The sequence below is a fragment of the Musca vetustissima genome, unplaced genomic scaffold (assembly GCF_032173495.1).
Source record: "Musca vetustissima isolate MV318-11 ecotype Yass unplaced genomic scaffold, APGP_CSIRO_Mvet_v1 utg12302, whole genome shotgun sequence".
NCBI classification, from domain to species: Eukaryota; Metazoa; Arthropoda; class Insecta; order Diptera; family Muscidae; genus Musca; species Musca vetustissima.
In genome coordinates this window covers 241,186-265,146 of record NW_026880463.1, presented here as the reverse complement: position 1 = coordinate 265,146, position 23,961 = coordinate 241,186, and the positions used below count along the sequence as shown (strand labels likewise).

Below are 23,961 nucleotides of genomic sequence, written 5' to 3'. Positions count from 1 at the left end.
GAATAAGCAGAATCGAATTTCGTGCCGTTGTTCATGATGGTGGAGAGTAGATTGGATACGATTGTACGTACGTACGTACATCGTACAGACCTCTCAATCGAGTTATACGACACGCTTATGTATTTGCAGCAACTACCCATGTATATGTATTTTTATCGTGTCAGCTTGCTTGTTTTGCTAGCTAACTATATATAGATTTATATACGACGTTGCACATACACGAAAAACAAATCTCTCTATAATACATTTTTTTTCTTCGTCTTCTCCAATTTTATGATGAATGGGTACTAGTTATTATATTATACATACACATAAAGTTTTGTTTATTCTTTCCAATTTTGCAAAATAGTTTTACATTACTTGATTTTCTTTTTCTAATATCATATTGCCATTTTTGTTAAGAAAATATTATCTAAGTGCAGTTTTTGTAATAATTGTGATTTTTTATCATTTTAATGATTATTTTCTATAGATTTCTGTAAAAATGAAATATATAAGAATACTTTATTTTTATAAGACATCGAAACATCGACATCGATATCGATGGACGTAATCCTAAAAATATATTTTGTTGTTATAGGGTAAGTCCGGCATGTACCAATAGTTGGCATCTATTTTATATAACTTCAAATAACTAAAAAATCCTATAACTAAATATTAAAAATACCTTGAATAATCTTCAATAACACTCCAAACTATCTCCGTATAAAATTTAATCGAGATAAGTACATTTGTCCAGTCAACGTTTGGCATTTGGTCAATGAGGTTTGTCAACATTAGCGATAATTCATGTTTCTTAAGAAAAATATTAATGGGCATGTCGATTTCAAAAGACTTGTAACTATATTAAAATTATATATTTTTCACAAGGATCTTCTTTGTAATTGAAAATAACATAGAGCAGAATACTTTACAATTTAAATGCAATAAAAAATATTTGTAATTATGATATTTCTATCGATCCCGCCTTAGGAACAACAATTTTTAGGGGTTTCCTATAGTCGGCATATGGGTGAATAATAAGCACCTTTCCGATCATTTTGGCACAAAATTGGAAAAAATGTTAAATAAGTGTCCTAAATAACGATTAATTTGAGTGGTTATACATAATGGAAGACATGGTTTTAATCTTAAATTCTTTTAATTTCTGAAATGCCTAATTTAGCCATGCAGAGAATTGGGTAAAAGGTTCCCGACGTCGCACAATGGGTTAGAGTACCATGTTTTCTTGGATCAATTCAGGGAAGCTATGTTAGAATAATTTTTCTTTATTTTTCAGTTAATACCATTAAAATAAGTTAAGAAAAATGTTTTCTAAGTATATTTGAGTATAATTTTATTAAGTAATGCCAAATATCAGTGTAGGTATATAGTGCAAGGAGTACAATATGATAACTTAAACATTGAATTTTATACATCTTAAAGTTAATCATCCACATCGTCATCATCCGCAGCCGGGGATGGTCCGTATGACGAATTTTCAGGTTTTCGACTGTCAAAAAGGTGTAAACGTCGAAAACGTCATAAACCTGTATAAAATGTAGTAAACGTCATTTATTTCAATATTATCACCATATACAGTAATTTTTAAGAACATATATTATTTTTACTGTATATCTGGCTATTCTTTACTAGAACTGATAAAAAATTCTGAACTTTTTTAAGAAAAAAAATTTGATATTCGATATGAATTTGAGTAAAGCATACGTTATTTCCAAATCGATAAATGTAAATAGCTATTTTATAAAAAACATAATGGTTTTGAGTGGGTTTCCGACGTTTCTGACGTATGTATTATACGTCGGAAATGTATGTCATTTACGTCACTGTTTCTGACAGGCCATCTCTGTCCGCAGCATCACCAACTTCTGATAATTGTTCAATATGTAAAAGGGCATTTGACACAATTTCGGGTCCTTGAATAAAAAACTTGTGCAAAGTGGTAGGCATATTATACCAAGGATACGTTTCAACAAAAAGTCGTCCTGTATTGTGTGCATATATTTGAAATTTTTCATTATTAATCTCATGGCCACTGGATACAGCTATAACCGACACGTGCATTTTTTTTATTAAGGGGACCCCCCATTCTCGGGGTCAAAAATGTTGTTGATATAATTGGAATCTACACTAATTAAAGAATGTCCCTACAAAATTTCAAATAAAAATCTCAACAACTCTTAAAGATATAGCCGATTTATTGTGTCAGCATCAAGTGACGGCTGAAGGGTTTCTCAAAATTTAAACGAGTTTTTCTCTAAACATTTTTTTGCGAATGGCGGGCGCGATAACTCAAAAACTAATAACCCAATCGACTTCAAATTTTTACACGTTTCTCTGTGAGTGTATAGCTATCGTATGAACTAGGATAAAGCCAATCGGTGAAGATCTTCCTTATTTTTTTAACTTGGGATTTGGTAAAAAATCGGCGATTTTTCAAAAATATTTTTTCAAAGGTCCACCATTTTGTTAATTTTAAAGCGAAGTCAATAATCCTAGTTCATACGAGAGCCAGATGTGTACTCTTTCTAACACCGTTGGAATTTTCGGATTCCGATGTTCCAGTGAGGAGTTATCATGCCCGCCATCAAAAATAAGGACTTTTCTTTAATTACAAAAAACAACAACAAAACAATAACAAAAATTTTTTGTAAATTATTTTTCTTAATTTTTAAATCTTCAAATATATATGTGTAAAGTTACAAACCTTAACAAGCATTGGTTTTGATTTACCAGCCCATTGAAAATCTTGAAAAATTAATATCGAGAAAGGGGGGGGGGGGGGGGGGGGGGGGGGGGGGTGTCATTCATTGTTTGAGCGCTCGAATCCATCATAAGCTTCGACGATTATAAAAAACAACGTTCGAACTTGTATCTATAAAAAATGCTAATAAAGAACCCTTTTACCCGACTACTTGAAACTGCACAACACAATCACTATTTGTCAAAACAATGAATATTATTAAAATAAACAAAAACAAAATATTATTGTAACATTATTAAAAGAAACAAAAATAACAACAATAAAATAATAACATGAAAAACAAGAAAACACAACACTCAACAACAGCACCAGTCACGAGATCAATGTGACTTTTAGCTAATTTGACTGCTGCAACACTTGTGTTAAACAATGCATAGCTTCTAAAAGGCACAAAAGGGCAGCGTAAAATTTTGCAATATAACACAGATTTATGTCCTCTTTAATATAAACCAAAAATTATGACACGAATGTGGACGAATAATAACTATTTATCCATTTATAAAAATATTAATTTTTTGGCATTTTCAATATAAATAACTAAATCTTAATCACTTCCAAACACAATTTCATACTCAAATGTTAACGAAGTATTTGCAAAATAACCTAAACTTCATGGTTCCATTGAACAATGTTTAACTTTTACAATACTTTTTAAAATAAATAAAATTTTCAACGGGAACGTTTTCACTTTTTTCAGCCTTTTTTGGCACAAAAATTTCTATGAAGTTTGACTTTGAAGTTTCACTACAAAAACACCAGTCCACTTTTGACATTTATTTCAACGACAAGTGATGTAGAATTTTATATACTTTAACCGTGTGCAAAATTTTTTAACGATACTTAAAATTTTATTTTTTAATTAATCCAAGGAAACAGGGTATTCTAACCCACTGTGCGTCGCACAGTGTCACGACCGCGGCCAAAAATGGTCAAAACCAACTTCCTCGGAGGACAAATTTATTGATGAGAATTGATAGAAAACACTACATGTAGAATAAATATGAAATTTGGTATTGATACGTCAAGTAATTTTATCTATACAAAGGTTCAAATCTGATAATTGTTTTTTTCGAAAAATGGGTACATTTTTCTGATGTTAAAATCTTTGAATATTTAAATTAACGGTTATTATAAAAGTGTTTATTTTGGTTGCTTGGGATGTTAAAAACTAGGATTAACTCTTGTTTTTAGGTAAATAGAGACAATATGGTGTTTACAGCTATCCACGTCTTTAGTACTTAGTTCATATAATTTGTAAAGCAAATTTTTAAATTGGTGGAGTAGAGCAAAAAAGTTTCGTCCAAATTCTTTGTTATTTGAGTTGTGAAAAGGTTGTTCTTCAACGAGTAAAAAATTAGGTGCGGAGACTTGCGGACCTGAAAATTATTTACGTTTTTTAGTGACCACATTATTAAAAAATATGACATATTCACGAAATAGTTAGAAGTTAAGAATCGAATATGTTATGTAACCACTAAAAATAAATTATTGAGGGTCAAATGGGAAGGAGAAGGACTGATTCAGAACATAGTAATCATACAATATTTTACATAAAATTTGCAATTAATTGGAAAAGAATGTTATCAGAAGAGGATATATAATCGAATAAGTATTAAAATTTTGATTTTTCACGGTTGTTTTTGAATTAGATTTGGTCAGCTTGGAGATTATACTAATTTAAAGCATTATTTAGTCCTTCTTTAGGAAAATTATTGTATAAATTTAGGCAACGCACTTTCATTACCTTTATGGAAAGTTCATACAGAAAATTTATCGTATATGGCATTGGAGATGTATAGTACAGTTTCTTGATATTCACAAGATGCTATCAATTCATGCCACAAAATAATTAGGAGCAACCCGAATATGTGGAAGACCCGAGTCAAATAAGGATTTTATTTAATATTTTATATAACAATCCTTCAACAGCCATAAAAAAAGGCCCGAAAGTATAACATGGATGATACTACATCGTACATTTGGGAAGACAATAATTATTTTATTTCCGATGTATGTTCTGAAAATCTGATGAATGATAAATCAATAATGAATGATAAATATTTAATAAAAAAGTCATGGTACAATTATAAAAGGTAACAGCAAATCCCAGCTAATTTGATTCCAACGTAATACTAGTGTCAATATGAATTTGACAAAATATGTTTTTAAAAATCACCCAACAGGAAAATTGGGAACGCATACAATTTGAAATTGTTCTTTATTAAATGTGCTCCCGTTTTAAATTTACTCAATCTGCCTGCTGGGAAAGTTTGAGGAAGCAAATCTTTCTTCATGGTATAACTCGCAATTCCCAGTATTTTCATATGTGTTTCACATATAAATGGCAATGGCTCAATTATACGAAAGATGTGGAAGCGATAGAAATATAAATTTGATAGATTTTCATTCATGTTTTTTAAATTTTATTTCGAGGATTCGAAAAAATTAATTTTCAAAATAAATAAAATTTGTTTGTTTACATTTTTCTGTCAAATGATGTAGACACTAGTAAAACTTACAACAACAAATTTCCATGTGGTTGTTGTATCGTTTGCTGTACAACAACACTTGCTATTACCTTCTATTATACCATATAATATATTTTGTTATTAATAAAAATAACAAATCAAATCTAGTGGAAATAGCGAAATAGTGATTTTATGGTATAGAATAGTTACTTATTCAGGAATATAATTACTCATTAAGGGTCCTTTGTATGGTAAGCGTTCTGAAACGTTAACCAATAACTAAATTGCAATACTTATTACTGTCTTCGTCCCAATTTTGAGTAAACTGTCAATTTTCATCGAATCTGGCAGAATATTAACAATTTTATAGACACAAAAAGCGGATTTTTTAAGACCCTTCGTATGGGAGGTATACCAATCTTTCCTGTTTTTTGCTTTCTAGACATAGGTAGATAAAAAATGCTAATTTCATTGAATTTGGTTGAAAATTAAAGATTTTATAGACCAAAAAAACATAGACCTCTATGTTACCGTGTCCTGGAACCTAACATAATTTAACTATCTGTCGTATATCACAAAGAGCATCCTTACGCTCACGAACCGCATTTGTGTTAAGAGTACACGACTTGAGTGCCGTAAGGGCCGCCTGACTCGACATATATAGTCACCTAGGACCGATGACTATTGTTGGCATTAAGTTGCATAGATCGTTAGATTTATATGAGTTGTAAATGGATAGGTCCTTGCAGAAAACAACTTCTCCAGTCCTTCTCCCATCTTCAACCATTCTGTAAATATCGACAGATCGGCCAGAGGTAAATTGCCACTTGGCCAGGAAACTTTACTCTAATATCGTTAAAGTCGTTATGAGAGAGATTATAGTCACTGATGTGTGTACTCCTCTTTGACGTCGTATTTGGAATACTAGCTTTGCCAAAATTCACCAACCGTTTCCCGGAGCGTCAGGGCAACCTGGAATTAAACCAGAAAATACATTGGTTGGAGATTCACGATTGCTTTCACCATACTAGGCAGCCATATGTAAGAATGGGGAGTATAACCCTTACATACAGCCAGTGTATAATCTCCGGATTTAGTCCCTAACTCTTACTCTAATGATATCCTAAATAAATTTATTCTAGAATATGTCCCCACAGTTAGAATAGGAAACTCGATAGATATCCATGGTCACATTTGAACGTTCAAGTATTAAAATTATAAAAATATAAAAAATCAGGCTCCTCTATAGATTATGATGTTGCAAGGTGTAAATATACGACAGTGTACCGAAAACTACAATCTTTATTTAAAGAAGATTAAACATAATTTCAAATCCAATCCTAAATCTTTTTATGACTTTCTTAATATAAAAAGAAAATATACCTAACCCCGGGATTTGGGTACATTGGACCATAATACAGATTGTGATTTATTATTTTCTGTTTTTGAGTTTGTCTTTAAAAATAATGCTTTAATATTGTTCAAAGTTACGTATATAAGACCAAACATTCTTGTATTGACGAAAATGCAATGGCCTTGAGACGTCAACGTCCGCCATTAGAAAATATAGCCTTAAAAGTCAAACATTGAGTCACATATAGAACCTTTAGAGGATCTGAATTTCAACCAGACTGATAGCGGTGATAAATACCAGAATATGGCTATGGTGCCGAATGTTCCCCATCAAATGCCGAAGCTACCACGGGTTGGGACACATTCGGCGAATTTGACATTTTTACAAGACTGCAAAAATGTTTAACTAATACTAAACTATTATGTATTTTTGGTACTAGTTTTTATAATTAAGTATCAAGGGACAATAATCGGCCATAAAGTTTTCATATCTATATCTGTTGAATAACTACTGAGATATAGAGCTCTAAAAAAGAGCCGAATGTTCCCCAGTCTCCCCTGGTTTAATTATTTCCTGAAATTTTGTAATTTTCCCACCTTCTGGAAAAAATCCTACAAAATACCTTTACACAAGTCTGGTAGCTTAACTAATGTCTCGAGTTATAGAGAACTTGCAAAAACAAGTGCAATTTATAGTGGGTGTACGAGTACGAAGTTTGAATACTACATGTCGTTCTGATGTCAGCCCAAACAGCTAGGATTTGCTTCCTCGATTATGGAAAAATAATATACGATGGTTTTTAAAAAATATGTGTAGTTTGAGTTTTTTAATTACATAATTCTATTATTTTCCCATTTTGAAAATTGTAAAAAAAAAAACTAATAAAAAATTGCATAATATCTCAGGGAGAAACAATAAAATTGCATACTATGGGAAAAATATATGGAAAACATGGAAATAAATTTGTGCAATTAAAAACTGACAAGAATTGATGATATAATCAGAAAGAAGGAAAGAAAAATCATTCAATGGGGTTGCATAGTGCACTTAATTGTGCTTCGTTCGGTACTGTTTAGAGCGAGAAACGAGAAGCACGATGATGTGTACAGGCAAAGCAGGTAATGTTCGTTCGGTGAGGAGCTGACTAAAGAAGGCAAGCAAGCAACCAACCAGTCGACAACGAACAGTCGAGGCGTCGTCGTATACATTGAAAATATTTTGTAAATGGAAAGAAAATCTATAATTTTTAGTATGTATCCAACAAGAGCTGTATAAATATTTACAAAGAGCCACAAGCCTCACGATGGGTCCCAACCATAACAAAACCCAAAATTACAACGATGGCGACTACGACAACGATGTCGGTCGGTCGGCAACAACAACGATGGTTTGCGATGACGGCAACGTCATTTCTCACAGCACAATTCAATACAATCCATTGAGATGAGGACGATGTCGTTGCCGCCGCTGGGTTGCTATTATTCGTCATCATGTGGAGAGAACTACGAGAACGAGTGGTACTGGCATTTGGTTTTACATCGTGTGTATATATATGGATGGAAGATGGTGACTGACCTACCTACATACCAATCTCCAAACATGCCATAGAGGAGACAGAGGCAGAGACGTCAACGTCGTACAATAAAATGAAAACAAAAACAAAAAACGAACAAACAAACGACAATTACACGACCTAACCACACGACCGCACCACACCGACACACACACTCATACATACCCCACAAAACAAACGAAGTAAAACATAAATGGTTACACAGTAATGACACAAGTATTTAACAGAACTCGAACACACCACAGCACCAAACAGAAACTACCCAACTATAAACTGACTAAAGAAAAAGCACAAAACAAAAATTTACGTTTTATTTTAAAGCTTTAAGGAAAGCAATTGCAAATAAAAAATGTGAAATATTTTTAAATTTACATTTACCCTGGAAAGTAATTACATGCATGGATGGATAACGAGAGAAGAGAGATGGTCGGTAGTCTAACCATATATTTTTTGTCGTAAAAAAATAATGGAAATTGTAACATAAAAATGCGTTTTTATGGGCTAAGAAAGTTCCGATAATTTTGTTTTTCATTTATTCTCATTTTGATCGTCGGCTATATATCGGATGGATGCTATGGATGCTATCGGTAGTAATATGAAAAATGCCATCGGCAGTAATGGCAGCTGCCGATGTTGCAGCAGCAATAATGTAATAACGACAGCAGAATATCAACTGGGTCGTCTAGTGTTCATCTGTGGGTGTATAGGTAGAACAGGTCATCCATACATTCCATTCCTACGTTGCTAGGGCCGTGGGCGTACTCTGGGGCAAGCTGTGTAAAGATGCAACTTCAAAGTAGTATGAGAGATGTAGCACCATCATCACAATTTATACATTTATTCACATTCATACATATGTATTTGTCGATTTTGTGGAATTATTATCAGTGTTGTCAATATTGATTTTTTTTAATAAAATATAAATTTTTATGAAAAAAATGTATTGGAATAACGTACACCTTGTACGTGGATTTTTCAAAATAGATGTCGAGTTTTGTATTGAAAATTATGATTTTGATGATATCATATGCAAACTTTTAGTAACTTGTGGGGCATCCTTTACCTTTCATTTCACTAATTTCGATGTTTAATTTTCCGTTATTTTGCTCCATTACAGCATAATAACGGTTTGTAGCATTTCCTTGGAGATTTTGCTATGTTTGCGGATCTTACGTTCCAATAAATCCCATTATGTTCTATGGGGTTAAGTTCCGTAAATTCCTGTCCACCATTTCGGAGCTTATGCAAGGAACCATCTCGATGCTGTCACGTTGGGCCAAGGCTAACGGCCTTAGAGTTAATACAACAAAGACAAACCTGGTAATGTTCACAAGGAACGCCAAGCATCTTTGGCGTCTCCACCAACATCGGATGGAGTTCAGTTTCAGCTTAAGCCATAAAATCTTGCAACATCAAATCTGAGTTCATCCTTACGTGCAGAACAGCTTTGTGGAACACTATCTAAGAGCTACCGGCTATACTGGGTACACAGTGATTTTATAGAAAATGAAGAAGCATATGAACTGGTTAGACGAGGATCACAATATACAGATCTAGCAATCGCTGACTCTAACTAACCACCCTTTTGTCACCTTTTTCGACGTATTGAATTATGGCTCAACGCGCCTATGTGCAATGTGTTAAGATCTATCTGACAAATTCTGTCATCCTAAAGAACTAATTCACTGTTGAACCTGAGCAAAGCATAAATAATAGTAATGACGGGGAGTGTTATGTAGTAGCCACAACTTGACTGAACTTGGGGTCTTTTTATGTACTCATTAAGAACATTCTTTTCTACAAATTGGTGTCAGATATGTTTGGGTTTTTAATATTTTGTGCATGGTATCTTCATAAATTTGTTTACTAAAGGATTCTATTAATTTTTTCACCGATTTTGGATGTCAATTCTGAGATGTTGTTTTGCAGAAGCCCAAATAGTTCGCTTTCCCGGCTTGGACTTCAAGCACTTTATAATCAATATTGAATTTTACGAATATTTGTTCTGGCAAGTACCCCTCACACCTTTCAGGGCCTATCTAGCGTTATCATTTATACCAAGTCTGTGGAGAGAAGTAATAAAGGTGACCCTAATTTCAAAGGTGGAGAAACCTAGCCACACTTTACCGAAAGACTACAGGCCGATTAGCCTTTCTTACTTTCTCTTGAAAACAGGAAATCATTGGACTTAAAAAATGTAAAATCCTAGAACGTCCTCAAATCTGTAGATACTGATTTTTTTTCTCGATATAGAGGTACCTTTCAACAACTTAAAGTTGGAATCTATTCGCTTAATGGTATTGGAGTCAACCTCGCGAAGTCAATATTTATACTGTTAACTAAAAAGCGCAAAATTCCAACGTTATTTCTTACTACAGTGTATGGAGTAGCTCTGGCCTCCAAATAGAGTTCCTTGGGGGCCAAATACTGATCACATATTGTAATTACAGCGAAACGTATATTTTTTTAAAGAAAACAAGAAAACCACATAACTCCTTTATATTCGAAAAAAGAAAGAGTGCGACTATTTTGCTAAAACGTTCGACTATTGTGCTAAAAAATATTCAAATCACACTTTTGCAATCAGAGCTAAAAATTTGATGTTTGTTTTCACTAATAAGGAAAGCATTTATCACAGCGGCATTGAAATATTTTAAGCATTTTTTAGATATGGAGGGTGGTCCATATTAGACGCTTAGTTCACATTACCCGAAGTTACTCTGACGTCTTTAAAACTCACAAAATTTACAGAGCGGTTCAGATTTTTAATTTTTATTATATATATATTTTATTATATATATTTTATTATATATATATATATATATATATATATATAATCTGTTAAATTATAAAATTTTATATACCTATATTTTAACATTTTTAATAAAGATACATGTGAATGCAACTCACTGATAATATTACATTAAAAACGTTTGCCAAATATGTCGAAAACATTATATATACATACACTAAAAATAATTAAATGATAATTTCATTTGAAACCCAAAAAAAGTTCAACATGGATACATATTTTCCTATAAATTATGCCTTCGGAAAATTGGCAACACTGCAGACCTTTCACAAATTCAATACCTAGATATACACATGTATATTTACATACACAGAAAAGATGTATAAAAATTGTATAGTAGTATTAGTGGGTAGGTACATAAAACCGATAGTCACGACACAACTGCTGCCAGCCAGCTTGATTGTTGGATGGCTGGCTGGCTTACTTCCATGCATGCCTGCCTGAACGAACGACTGCTCTGAGTTTTGTTAGCTTGACTTGCCTTGACTAACCATAATACGGTATCTCTCTGGATAGATAGATACACACCCAAAATTATCGACTCATTTTTCAAAGTTGTATCCCTATAAATGCATGTAATACTATCCACTTTTAAAGCTTCTTCTTTCCTCATACACAATACACAGGGCTTGTCGCTCTGTATATACTATAGAAGATAGAGTGGTGTCGAGTATAATAATAAATAAATGTCAGGGCAATCCGGCAGTGAGCCAGCCAGCCAACCAACCAGTAAAGTTAGATAGCACACGCTTCGATTTTTCTTGTTGGTGGCTTTGGCAGGGAAGTGTTTGGGGAAGTTCTCGTTTTTAGCATTAATGCCTTCCTGCCTGCTCGTTTGCTTCCCAGCCTTGTATGCATGCAGGCCGCCTGGCAACCAACCAACCTATACGATACACAACTAAAGTGAATCGCAATAATTTTTGGCATGGATAGATTTCTTTCCCGCACAGAGGAGCATAGTTTTGTTTTCGTTCTATCTATCCAACCGAATGGAATTTATGACTAAGCGAATAGTAATAAAAAAAATGTGCTCTGCATGAAACTATCCTCCTATCAATTTCGTTTCTTTTTTTTAATATCAACATTTAATTGCATCTTAAAAACAGTTTTATAACATTTCAGGAATAAAAATTCAACTCCCTAGGATTGATTTTGTTTATTCACATTTTAAATTCGGAATACATATACATACATTATGTGCCTTTCATTTTCCCTATAAATTTACCTTTCACATTCCCCAAAGCAGCTGAAGAAGAAGTAGTGAGTAAAGTTTTGCTTACATTAGTGGATAGTTTCTCGTTTTCATGTTGTATAACAACGAGTATTTCTAGTTTTTTTTTGCTTGTTCTTGTTCGCATTCAATTGCAGAAGATTAACGACAACGATTGAGTCCAAAGTCGAATCTGTTTTCAGTCACAACGACCGACAATATACATACTACGTCGTACGACATCATTGTATATGATGACCTCCTTCCTCCCATTGCCTCAACACTCGACACTACTTCCATCATACACCACACCACGTTGTACATATAAGTATGATGTGCTGCTCTGTATGTACTTTTTTCTCTCTGCTGTCTGCATTCTGTATTTTTCTTTATTTCTCGTTCGGTTTGTTCGGTACTGACTGACCTGATAAGAATTTTTTATGATTTCATCCATTTTGAAATTTAAAACGTTTTATAATATTTCTTTGGATTCGTTTTTTTTCGTATTTCATGTTCATTATGAAAACATTATTATTTCTTTTTAAAATAAGAATCTTTTCATTTTTAAAAAATTCACAATTTTTTTGTAATAAATATTTTTTAAAATAAAAAAAAAAACGTTTTTAAGTAATCATTGTAGCTGGCAATGGATTATGTTTTTGAGGTTGATTTGGGTTGGGTTGGTTGGTGGGTTAGTTACTTTGCCTCTACCCTTTTTGTGGAGATATTTTGTGTGTATAACAGAAAAATGCCTTCCCATGAGTTTTATAGGTTATGTATGCAATTTATTACCATCATTTGCTTTGTAAATTTATTATTTTGTTCAAAAGCTATATTTTGGATACATTTCCAGTCATTAGCATATCACGTAGATTAAAGTTAAAATATAGAAATTTGGCAAATATACTTTACCTAGAAAAAATGTCCATTAAGATAAATTCGTATTTAACTAGCAGAGACACAAACCATGTATATTAACATTACAGTTAACAGAGCTCTGTAAAAGTTAACAGAGCTACTCGAAAAAGTGATATTTATGAAAAATTTCAATTTTACTAAAAAAATCACATTGTGGAATATCTGAAATAAAATATTTTTCGACTTTTCTTCCAGGACAACATGGGTATCGTTGGAAAGGTTATTGCCTCTACTTTCCATTTCAGTAGTAAAAAGTTTCGAAAATGTTGCCGGATGGCGCCGTATTTAACGATTTTTGAAAATATCCTTGATTAAGGATAATTTGGTGCCCATTGGTCCATCAGGACAATTCTTCCAGGACAACATGGGTATCGTTGGAAAGGTTATTGACTCTACTTTCCATTTCAGTAGTAAACAGTTTCAAAAATGTTGCCGGATTGCGCCGTATTTAACAATTTTTGAAAATATCCTTGATTAAGGATAATTTGGTGTCCATTGGTCCATCAGGACAATTCTTCCAGGACAACATGGGTATCGTTGGAAAGCTTATTGAGTCTACTTTCCATTTCAGTAGTAAACAGTTTCAAAAATGTTGCCGGATGGCGCCGTATTTAACAATTTTTGAAAATATCCTTGATTAAGGATAATTTGGTGCCCATTGGTCCATCAGGACAATTCTTCCAGGACAACATGGGTATCGTTGGAAGGGCTATTGACTCTACTTTCCACTTCAGTAGTGAAAAGTTTCAAAAATGTTGCCGGATGGCGCCGTATTTAACGATTTTTGAAAATATCCTTGATTAAGGATAATTTGGTGTCCATTGGTCCATCAGGACAATTCTTCCAAGACAATATGGGTATCGTTGGAAAGGTTATTGACTCTACTTTCCATTTCTGTAGTTAGAAGTTTCAAAAATGTTGCCGGATTGCGCCGTATTTAACAATTTTTGAAAATATCCTTGATTAAGGATAATTTGGTGTCCATTGGTCCATCAGGACAATTCTTCCAGGACAACATGGGTATCGTTGGAAAGCTTATTGAGTCTACTTTCCATTTCAGTAGTAAAAAGTTTCGAAAATGTTGCCGGATGGCGCCGTATTTAACGATTTTTGAAAATATCCTTGATTAAGGATAATTTGGTGCCCATTGGTCCATCAGGACAATTCTTCCAGGACAACATGGGTATCGTTGGAAAGGTTATTGACTCTACTTTCCATTTCAGTAGTAAACAGTTTCAAAAATGTTGCCGGATGGCGCCGTATTTAACGATTTTTGAAAATATCCTTGATTAAGGATAATTTGGTGTCCATTGGTCCATCAGGACAATTCTTCCAGGACAACATGGGTATCGTTGGAAAGGTTATTGACTCTACTTTCCATTTCAGTAGTAAACAGTTTCAAAAATGTTGCCGGATTGCGCCGTATTTAACAATTTTTGAAAATATCCTTGATTAAGGATAATTTGGTGTCCATTGGTCCATCAGGACAATTCTTCCAGGACAACATGGGTATCGTTGGAAAGCTTATTGAGTCTACTTTCCATTTCTGTAGTTAAAAGTTTCAAAAATGTTGCCGGATTGCGCCGTATTTAACAATTTTTGAAAATATCCTTGATTAAGGATAATTTGGTGCCCATTGGTCCATCAGGACAATTCTTCCAGGACAACATGGGTATCGTTGGAAGGGCTATTGACTCTACTTTCCACTTCAGTAGTGAAAAGTTTCAAAAATGTTGCCGGATGGCGCCGTATTTAACGATTTTTGAAAATATCCTTGATTAAGGATAATTTGGTGTCCATTGGTCCATCAGGACAATTCTTCCAAGACAATATGGGTATCGTTGGAAAGGTTATTGACTCTACTTTCCATTTCTGTAGTTAGAAGTTTCAAAAATGTTGCCGGATTGCGCCGTATTTAACAATTTTTGAAAATATCCTTGATTAAGGATAATTTGGTGTCCATTGGTCCATCAGGACAATTCTTCCAGGACAACATGGGTATCGTTGGAAAGCTTATTGAGTCTACTTTCCATTTATGTAGCTAAAAGTTTCAAAAATGTTGCCGGATGGCGCCGTATTTAACGATTTTTGAAAATATCCTTGATTAAGGATAATTTGGTGCCCATTGGTCCATCAGGACAATTCTTCCAGGACAACATGGGTATCGTTGGAAAGGTTATTGACTCTACTTTCCATTTCAGTAGTAAACAGTTTCAAAAATGTTGCCGGATGGCGCCGTATTTAACGATTTTTGAAAATATCCTTGATTAAGGATAATTTGGTGTCCATTGGTCCATCAGGACAATTCTTCCAGGACAACATGGGTATCGTTGGAAAGCTTATTGAGTCTACTTTCCATTTATGTAGCTAAAAGTTTCAAAAATGTTGCCGGATTGCGCCGTATTTAACAATTTTTGAAAATATCCTTGATTAAGGATAATTTGGTGCCCATTGGTCCATCAGGACAATTCTTCCAGGACAACATGGGTATCGTTGGAAAGGTTATTGCCTCTACTTTCCATTTCAGTAGTAAAAAGTTTCGAAAATGTTGCCGGATGGCGCCGTATTTAACGATTTTTGAAAATATCCTTGATTAAGGATAATTTGGTGCCCATTGGTCCATCAGGACAATTCTTCCAGGACAACATGGGTATCGTTGGAAAGGTTATTGACTCTACTTTCCATTTCAGTAGTAAACAGTTTCAAAAATGTTGCCGGATTGCGCCGTATTTAACAATTTTTGAAAATATCCTTGATTAAGGATAATTTGGTGTCCATTGGTCCATCAGGACAATTCTTCCAGGACAACATGGGTATCGTTGGAAAGCTTATTGAGTCTACTTTCCATTTCTGTAGTTAGAAGTTTCAAAAATGTTGCCGGATTGCGCCGTATTTAACAATTTTTGAAAATATCCTTGATTAAGGATAATTTGGTGCCCATTGGTCCATCAGGACAATTCTTCCAGGACAACATGGGTATCGTTGGAAGGGCTATTGACTCTACTTTCCACTTCAGTAGTGAAAAGTTTCAAAAATGTTGCCGGATGGCGCCGTATTTAACGATTTTTGAAAATATCCTTGATTAAGGATAATTTGGTGTCCATTGGTCCATCAGGACAATTCTTCCAAGACAATATGGGTATCGTTGGAAAGGTTATTGACTCTACTTTCCATTTCTGTAGTTAGAAGTTTCAAAAATGTTGCCGGATTGCGCCGTATTTAACAATTTTTGAAAATATCCTTGATTAAGGATAATTTGGTGTCCATTGGTCCATCAGGACAATTCTTCCAGGACAACATGGGTATCGTTGGAAAGCTTATTGAGTCTACTTTCCATTTCAGTAGTAAAAAGTTTCGAAAATGTTGCCGGATGGCGCCGTATTTAACGATTTTTGAAAATGTCCTTGATTAAGGATAATTTGGTGCCCATTGGTCCATCAGGACAATTCTTCCAGGACAACATGGGTATCGTTGGAAAGGTTATTGACTCTACTTTCCATTTCAGTAGTAAACAGTTTCAAAAATGTTGCCGGATGGCGCCGTATTTAACGATTTTTGAAAATATCCTTGATTAAGGATAATTTGGTGTCCATTGGTCCATCAGGACAACTCTTCCAGGACAACATGGGTATCGTTGGAAAGCTTATTGAGTCTACTTTCCATTTATGTAGCTAAAAGTTTCAAAAATGTTGCCGGATTGCGCCGTATTTAACAATTTTTGAAAATATCCTTGATTAAGGATAATTTGGTGCCCATTGGTCCATCAGGACAATTCTTCCAGGACAACATGGGTATCGTTGGAAAGGTTATTGCCTCTACTTTCCATTTCAGTAGTAAAAAGTTTCGAAAATGTTGCCGGATGGCGCCGTATTTAACGATTTTTGAAAATATCCTTGATTAAGGATAATTTGGTGCCCATTGGTCCATCAGGACAATTCTTCCGGCAACATTTTTGAAACTGTTTACTACTGAAATGGAAAGTAGAGTCAATAACCTTTCCAACGATACCCATGTTGTCCTGGAAGAATTGTCCTGATGGACCAATGGGCATCAAATTATCCTTAATCAAGGATATTTTCAAAAATTGTTAAATACGGCGCAATCCGGCAACATTTTTGAAACTTTTAGCTACATAAATGGAAAGCAGACACAATAAGCTTTCCAACGATACCCATGTTGTCCTGGAAGAATTGTCCTGATGGACCAATGGACACTAAATTATCCTTAATCAAGGATATTTTCAAAAATCGTTAAATACGGCGCCATCCGGCAACATTTTTGAAACTTCTAACTACAGAAATGGAAAGTAGAGTCAATAACCTTTCCAACGATCCATGTTGTCCTGGAAGAATTGTCCTGATGGACCAATGGGCACCAAATTATCCTTAATCAAGGATATTTTCAAAAATTGTTAAATACGGCGCAATCCGGCAACATTTTTGAAACTTCTAACTACAGAAATGGAAAGTAGAGTCAATAACCTTTCCAACGATACCCATATTGTCCTGGAAGAATTGTCCTGATGGACCAATGGGCACCAAATTATCCTTAATCAAGGATATTTTCAAAAATTGTTAAATACGGCGCAATCCGGCAACATTTTTGAAACTTTTTACTACTGAAATGGAAAGTAGAGGCAATAACCTTTCCAACGATACCCATGTTGTCCTGGAAGAATTGTCCTATTAGCAGGAGTGGGCATATTAAATATGTTGGTATATGTAATGCTGCTGGCAATTATCGAATACCCAAATTGGGCAAATTTAGGAAAAATTATTAAAAGTCGAAAAATATTTTATTTCAGATATTCCACAATGTGATTTTTTTAGTAAAAGTGAAATTTTTCATAAATATCACTTTTTCGAGTAGCTCTGTTAACTTTGACAGAGCTCTGTTAACTGTAATGTTAATATACATGGTTTGTGTCTCTGCTAGTTAAATACGAATTTATCTTAATGGACATCTAGAAAAATACGACATTTAAACTATACCATATATGCATGTATTCATCTTTCGAGTATCTGCCACTGAAAAATAGAAATGTACGATATTGAACAGTTTGGCAATTTTATTAATAAACTTATCAAAAATATAAAAATCATTGATACTTAATCAAAATGTTCACAATAATGTCATTCTTAAGATAATACATAAAGTAACTCGCAACAAAAATCAAGCATATTTTTATAAATATTCTTTATGTTACAGTTACAGTTAAGTTAAAAAGTTGCACCACATTGCCCGAACTTACTCTATATGAGACAGATTGAAAAGGATTGCATTCATTATTAATTCCGACCATAAAAATTTTATAAATTCTACTATATATAGTCGACACTTTAGGGATTTGCATTGTATTGATTTGATTTGATAATTGACATTTATTAAGAAAATTATTTCATTGTACATTATACTTAATGGCTACAGTATAAAATTAAAATCTTAAAATCTATTTCTCCTATGTCATATGGCTTACAATGAAGGAGACTACCAACTATTTTATATCTAGCGCCGCATTTGGAATGCTAGGCGAGTCTAGTACTTATACATACTCTTCAAATTTTACGTGCCTTAAAAATTTAAAAAATAGGCCAACCTTAAATTAACTTAAAACTACCTTAAAACTATACTTACAGTTAAAATATTTACAATTTCTGGTTTATTGAGCTGTGCTATATACAGGCTCAATATCTGGTTCAAATCTACTTCAGCAAAGCTGCAGGAGGGAGGTGTTTCCTAAGTATGGAGTGGAGTTCCTCGTTGTACCCCAGGTATTGCTCCACTATTCCATTTTCTACAAGCTGACTCCTTTCCAAGAAGTTGAGGGCATATTTCATCATGCAGACATCGATTCGGTTGAAGTCGATTGCATTGTAGATGTTTCTATTAGCCGGACGTCCATATATCCCATTGCTATCCAGTGTTGGTCTGATTCCTACGCATGATGCCAATATATTTCTCTCCCATATTCTAATCCTTTCCATCTGGGCAGACGATATGTCTGCCCATTCTGCAAAGGAATAGGTGCTGATGGGACGAATCACTTGCTTGTATATTAGAAACTTTACCACCGAAGAAAGTCCTCCTCTCATTCGAAAATGTCTTTGATAGGTAAAGTTCATCTTTTTGGCCTTTAAAAGCACATAATCCACATGGTTAGAGAAGTCGTACCTTACGTGCAGGATGATACCAAGGTATTTCATCCTGTCTGACACTCCAATGAATTCATTGCCAACCTTTATAGTTGGAATGTATTTGCTGAAGCTCTTTGCAGTGGACTTGGGTCTGCCCTTGAAAACCACAGTTACACACTTTCCAACATTGAGTTTGAGTCCCCATTTGTTAAAGTAGTTGTGAAGTGTTTCCCATGTACACATTCAATCTCCTTTCCACTTTGTATTGTATTCAAGATTTAAACCCTTTTATAGGGTAAGTGTACCAATGTACGAGGACAGTTCGGAAACTTCTTAGCCTAGTACAAAAGAAAAGTTAAGTGTTTTGGAAACTTCCATTTCTGTTATGAAAATATGGTAAATTTAGCTTCGTTTTGGCAACTCCTTCATATAGAAACAGGTGTTCAAAAAAGACGCATCCCCAATTTTTTTACAATGGAAAAATTAGAAATGCGTGCAGTCATTAAAAATGTATAAAAAAGTTTAATCAGGACATGAAATTCATAATGTTATCGTGAATGTGTTAGGTAAAAGTGCTCCTTCATATGCAACAGTAAAAAATTTAAACGTGGTCGTACAACCATTGAAGATGGACCACGTAGTGGACGTCCAAAAAGAGCAACAACAACAGAAATTGTAGCCAAAGTGCATGATGTGGTATTTAATGATCGACGAATAAAAGTGCGTGAAATTCCTAATATCATGGGCATATCAAATGATCGAGCCCATTCAATTTTATATGAAGAACTACAGATGAAAAAGATTTCTGTAAGATGGGTGCCGCATTTGTTAACAGTCGATCAAAAACTCATAAGAATGAACATTTCTCAATCTAGTTTGGATCGTTTTAAGCGAAATAAAATGGATTTAACCCTTTGTGCCCCTAATTTTTCGGTAATCATAAAACAATTTTCTGTTCATAGATTCAATTCAACTATCCTAAATAGGATATGAACAAAATCCTTGCATTTGGGAGATACTGTACATTCTTTCTGAAAAATAAAAGTCCAATATAAAGAAAACCAAACGCAGAATCGACGGAAAAATCAACTGGGTGTATACACTTTTCTCAACATATTCTAGCAAATAGCTTAGAAAAATATTTTGATAACCTTCTAAGACAAACGTCCCACCATGTAAAACAACCCGAAACCATCAAACTTCCCCCGCCATGTTTTACAGTTCGCGTTACTTGATGTCGCTGTAGAGTTTCAATGTGAATGTCAGTAATATTCTTTGCCATTCATTTGGAAACAGGTTTGATTTTCCATCTTCGATTTTTTTCAAAATTTTAGAGCAACTTAATCTTGAGCGCCCAGATGTGATACATTTCGATCATATATTTCGTCTTTTATGAACAATTCTGACAATATAATGGACCTTTTTTTATATTTAAAATTTTTTATTATTTTTTCTCCAGGATATAATCTGAATTTTCGTTGAAATATCTTAGCTAGAACAATTTTTATTGACGTTTTAGTAGAAAATGTACCAACATATGTACATACACTTTTGCACACAACTGCATTCTGATCCTTTTTTAGATTGGAAATTGGATACAAAAAATTGGATACAGCCAATTTATCTGAAAATCGTGTCCCTTGAAAACAATCTGTAAAATCTATCAAAATTGCCAAAAAAATTGTACAGTACACCTAACATTCAGAAAATCACGCTTATTATAGAAAATAAGGTCCGAATGCACCATAAATTGCTAGAATTAATAGAAAACCATAAATAATTCTCAAAATAGATAACTATATGAAATAAAAACTCAAAAAATGGGAATTAACCTAAAGGAACGATTCAACTTCGATAGCCTATATTGAAGAAGGCCGGAATATTTTTGCAGTATGTGAGAACATATCGATTGATATTGGAATTTTTTTTTAATCAAATCGATTGTTCGAGTAGTACAGAATATATTTTATCAAAAAATATATCACTCACAATGGAACGAACAGAGATCAACGCCTATGTTGAGGAGTAAACGTTTCTGGCACACAGCAGCATTTTTGATGCTCAACACAAGACTTCAAATTGTAAAATTTTTTTCTTTGAGGCTAAAAAAAATTAAGTGGAAGTTATTCTATCAAACATGCTGCTGTGTTTCTGGCACACACTCGTCAGCATATGCTTTGATCTCTGTTCGTTCCCTTGTGAGTGATATATTTTTGGATAAAATATATTATGCACTACTCGAACAATCGATTTGATATAATAAATGTCAATATCAATAGATATTTTCTCGCATACTGCAAATATATTCCGGCCTTCTTCAATATAGTTCCTTTAGGTTAATTCCCATGTGTTGAGTTTTTATTTCAATATATTTACTTATTTTGAGAATTATTTATGGTTTTCTATTAATTATAGCAATTTTTGGTGCATTCGGACCTTTATTTTCTATAATAAGGGTGATTTTCTGAATGTTAGGTGTACTGTACAAATTTTTGGCAATTTTGATAGATTTTACAGATGTTTTTTTCAAAATTGTTTATCTGTATATGGTTTTATCGGTGCTTATTTTACATAATAAAACTGAATTGAATAGCTTTTTTAAAAATATTTTCAAAAAAATGCAGTGAAGTAAAAAAATCACACAATTATGTGGTCACTTCAAAGTCGATGTATTTTCATAAAAACCGTTATTTATGGAAAAATTGCATGGAATAACTTTATGGAAAAATTGCATGGAATAACTTTCTGTTTTCACACTAAATTTCTTAAGGGAACCCCACCCATTCTCGATTTTAATTTTTCAAGATTTTCAATGGGCTGGTAAATCAATACCAATGCTTGTTAAGGTTTGTAACTTTGCACATATATATTTGAAGATTTAAAAGAGAAGAAAAATAATTTACAAAAAAATTTTGTTATTGTTCCGTTGTTGTTTTTGCAATTAAAGAAAAGTCCTTATTTTTGATGGCGGGCATGATAACTCCTCACTAGAACATCGGAATCCGAAAATTCCGACGTTGATAGAAAGAGTACATGTCTGGCTCTAGTATGAACTAGGATTATTGACTTCGCTCTAAGATTAACAAAATGGCGGACCTTTGAAAAAATGTTTTCGGAAAATCGCCGATTTTTGACCAAAAACCAAGTTAAAAATACGGAAGATCTTCACCGATTGGCTTTATCCTAGTTCATACGATAGCTATACACTCACAGAGAAACGTGTAAAAATTTGGAATCGATTGGGTTATTAGTTTTTGAGTTATCGTGCCCGCCATTCGTAAAAGAGAAAAACGCGTTTAAAGTTTGAGAAGCCCTTTAGCCGCCACTTGATGCTGACACAGTAAATCGGCTATATCTTCAAGAGTTCTTGAGATTTTCACTTGAAATTTTGTAGAGACATTCTTGAATTAGTGTAGAATCGAATTAAATCAAAAAAATTGACCCTGAGAATGGGGGTCCCCTTATGTGCAATATGTCGAAGTGATCTAAATTAAAAAATAACGAATCGAGAGCTTATCAAAAAATGTTTACCACAATAAATGTTTTAGTTACGTGACCACCACTGTATATATATTTATTTGGACTTTCAAAATCAATAAAATTAATTATTTCAACTACAATTGTATAAATTATATTCTAGTATATTTGTTACACTTGTTATAAACCTGTTTATCTCTCTGCATATTGTATTTTTAAGAAGACAAAAAGTTGTCTATCGCGCATTAGTGTTCCCGAGAACCTTGGACCTTGTCCATTCGGTGTCATTGTCATATCTGTAGTCCATGATGTTTAATTTAAAAATTATGACATTGGGAATCTTCATGTTTTTACTGGACACGAACTTTTGATTTACGAACTTTACAAACTACTGGTTTCAAAGTGACAAACCTTATCGAAGGTATGTTTTCTTGACGCCCTCAACTGTGTTGATATCATTAAAGGAACCAACATGCTTTTGTGTGTAAAACGCAATATTTAAATATCATTACCCTATAAACCACAACGTTGGTTAAACACTTCGTTTACAAAGACTAGACTTTCATTTAAAAAGTTATTTCCAAGAATTCAGGATATCTCAGATATATTACATATACCATTGTTGTTGTATTCGACAGAATTTCCTATTGTTTTCCTGGAAAAACATATTTTCATGTAAAAGCGTTTCTCTCTTTCAACATTACCTTGAAAAGTATGTTTTGTATATGTGCAAAAACGGATACACACGTGCATATATACATATGTATATGCATGCATATATACCAACATATAGCCGGCCTATTCCCTATCTGTTGGCCAGTTGTTTTTTGTTCCTGTTCCCTTCGCTCTCTTACTCTCTTCCGTTCCTTATACAATCGGCCATAGTTTGTGTACTATATTGAATTCTTGGAAAAAATATGGGCCACCACAATAATGATGACTGACTATTATGATGCTGTCATCATCATCATCGTCGTCGTAGTCTCGTTGCGTATATGCAGATTTACTTTCTCTCTCTCCCTTCTGTCATTATTATCGTTCTCTTTGTCGTCATCGCAGTCGTCGTATTTAATGACCTTCAAATCATAATAAATTTATATGTAACTGGTTTCCTGCGAAAATTTTGTATATATATATATGTGTGTATGTTCTGTTTAAATGATGTAGATGCCTGTTAACATTCAAGACTAACAAACTTTTTTCTTGTTGTCCTTTTTTGTCTTTGTTTTATATACAGCTGAACCACTGGAT

The 23,961-nt window shown here is 33.6% G+C and overlaps 1 protein-coding gene across 1 annotated transcript in view; it reads left to right on the top strand.

Annotated features, from left to right (window-relative positions):
• The window catches only part of LOC133326085 (forkhead box protein B2-like), a 28,202-nt gene extending 5,176 nt beyond the window's left edge, over positions 1–23,026 (top strand). The window contains exons 2-3 of the mRNA XM_061534761.1: positions 19,827–20,040; positions 22,931–23,026. Of these exons, the coding sequence (XP_061390745.1) occupies positions 19,827–20,040; positions 22,931–23,026 (310 nt within the window). The remainder of the gene's footprint in view (positions 1–19,826; positions 20,041–22,930) is intronic.
• The last annotated feature ends 935 nt before the right edge of the window (positions 23,027–23,961 follow it).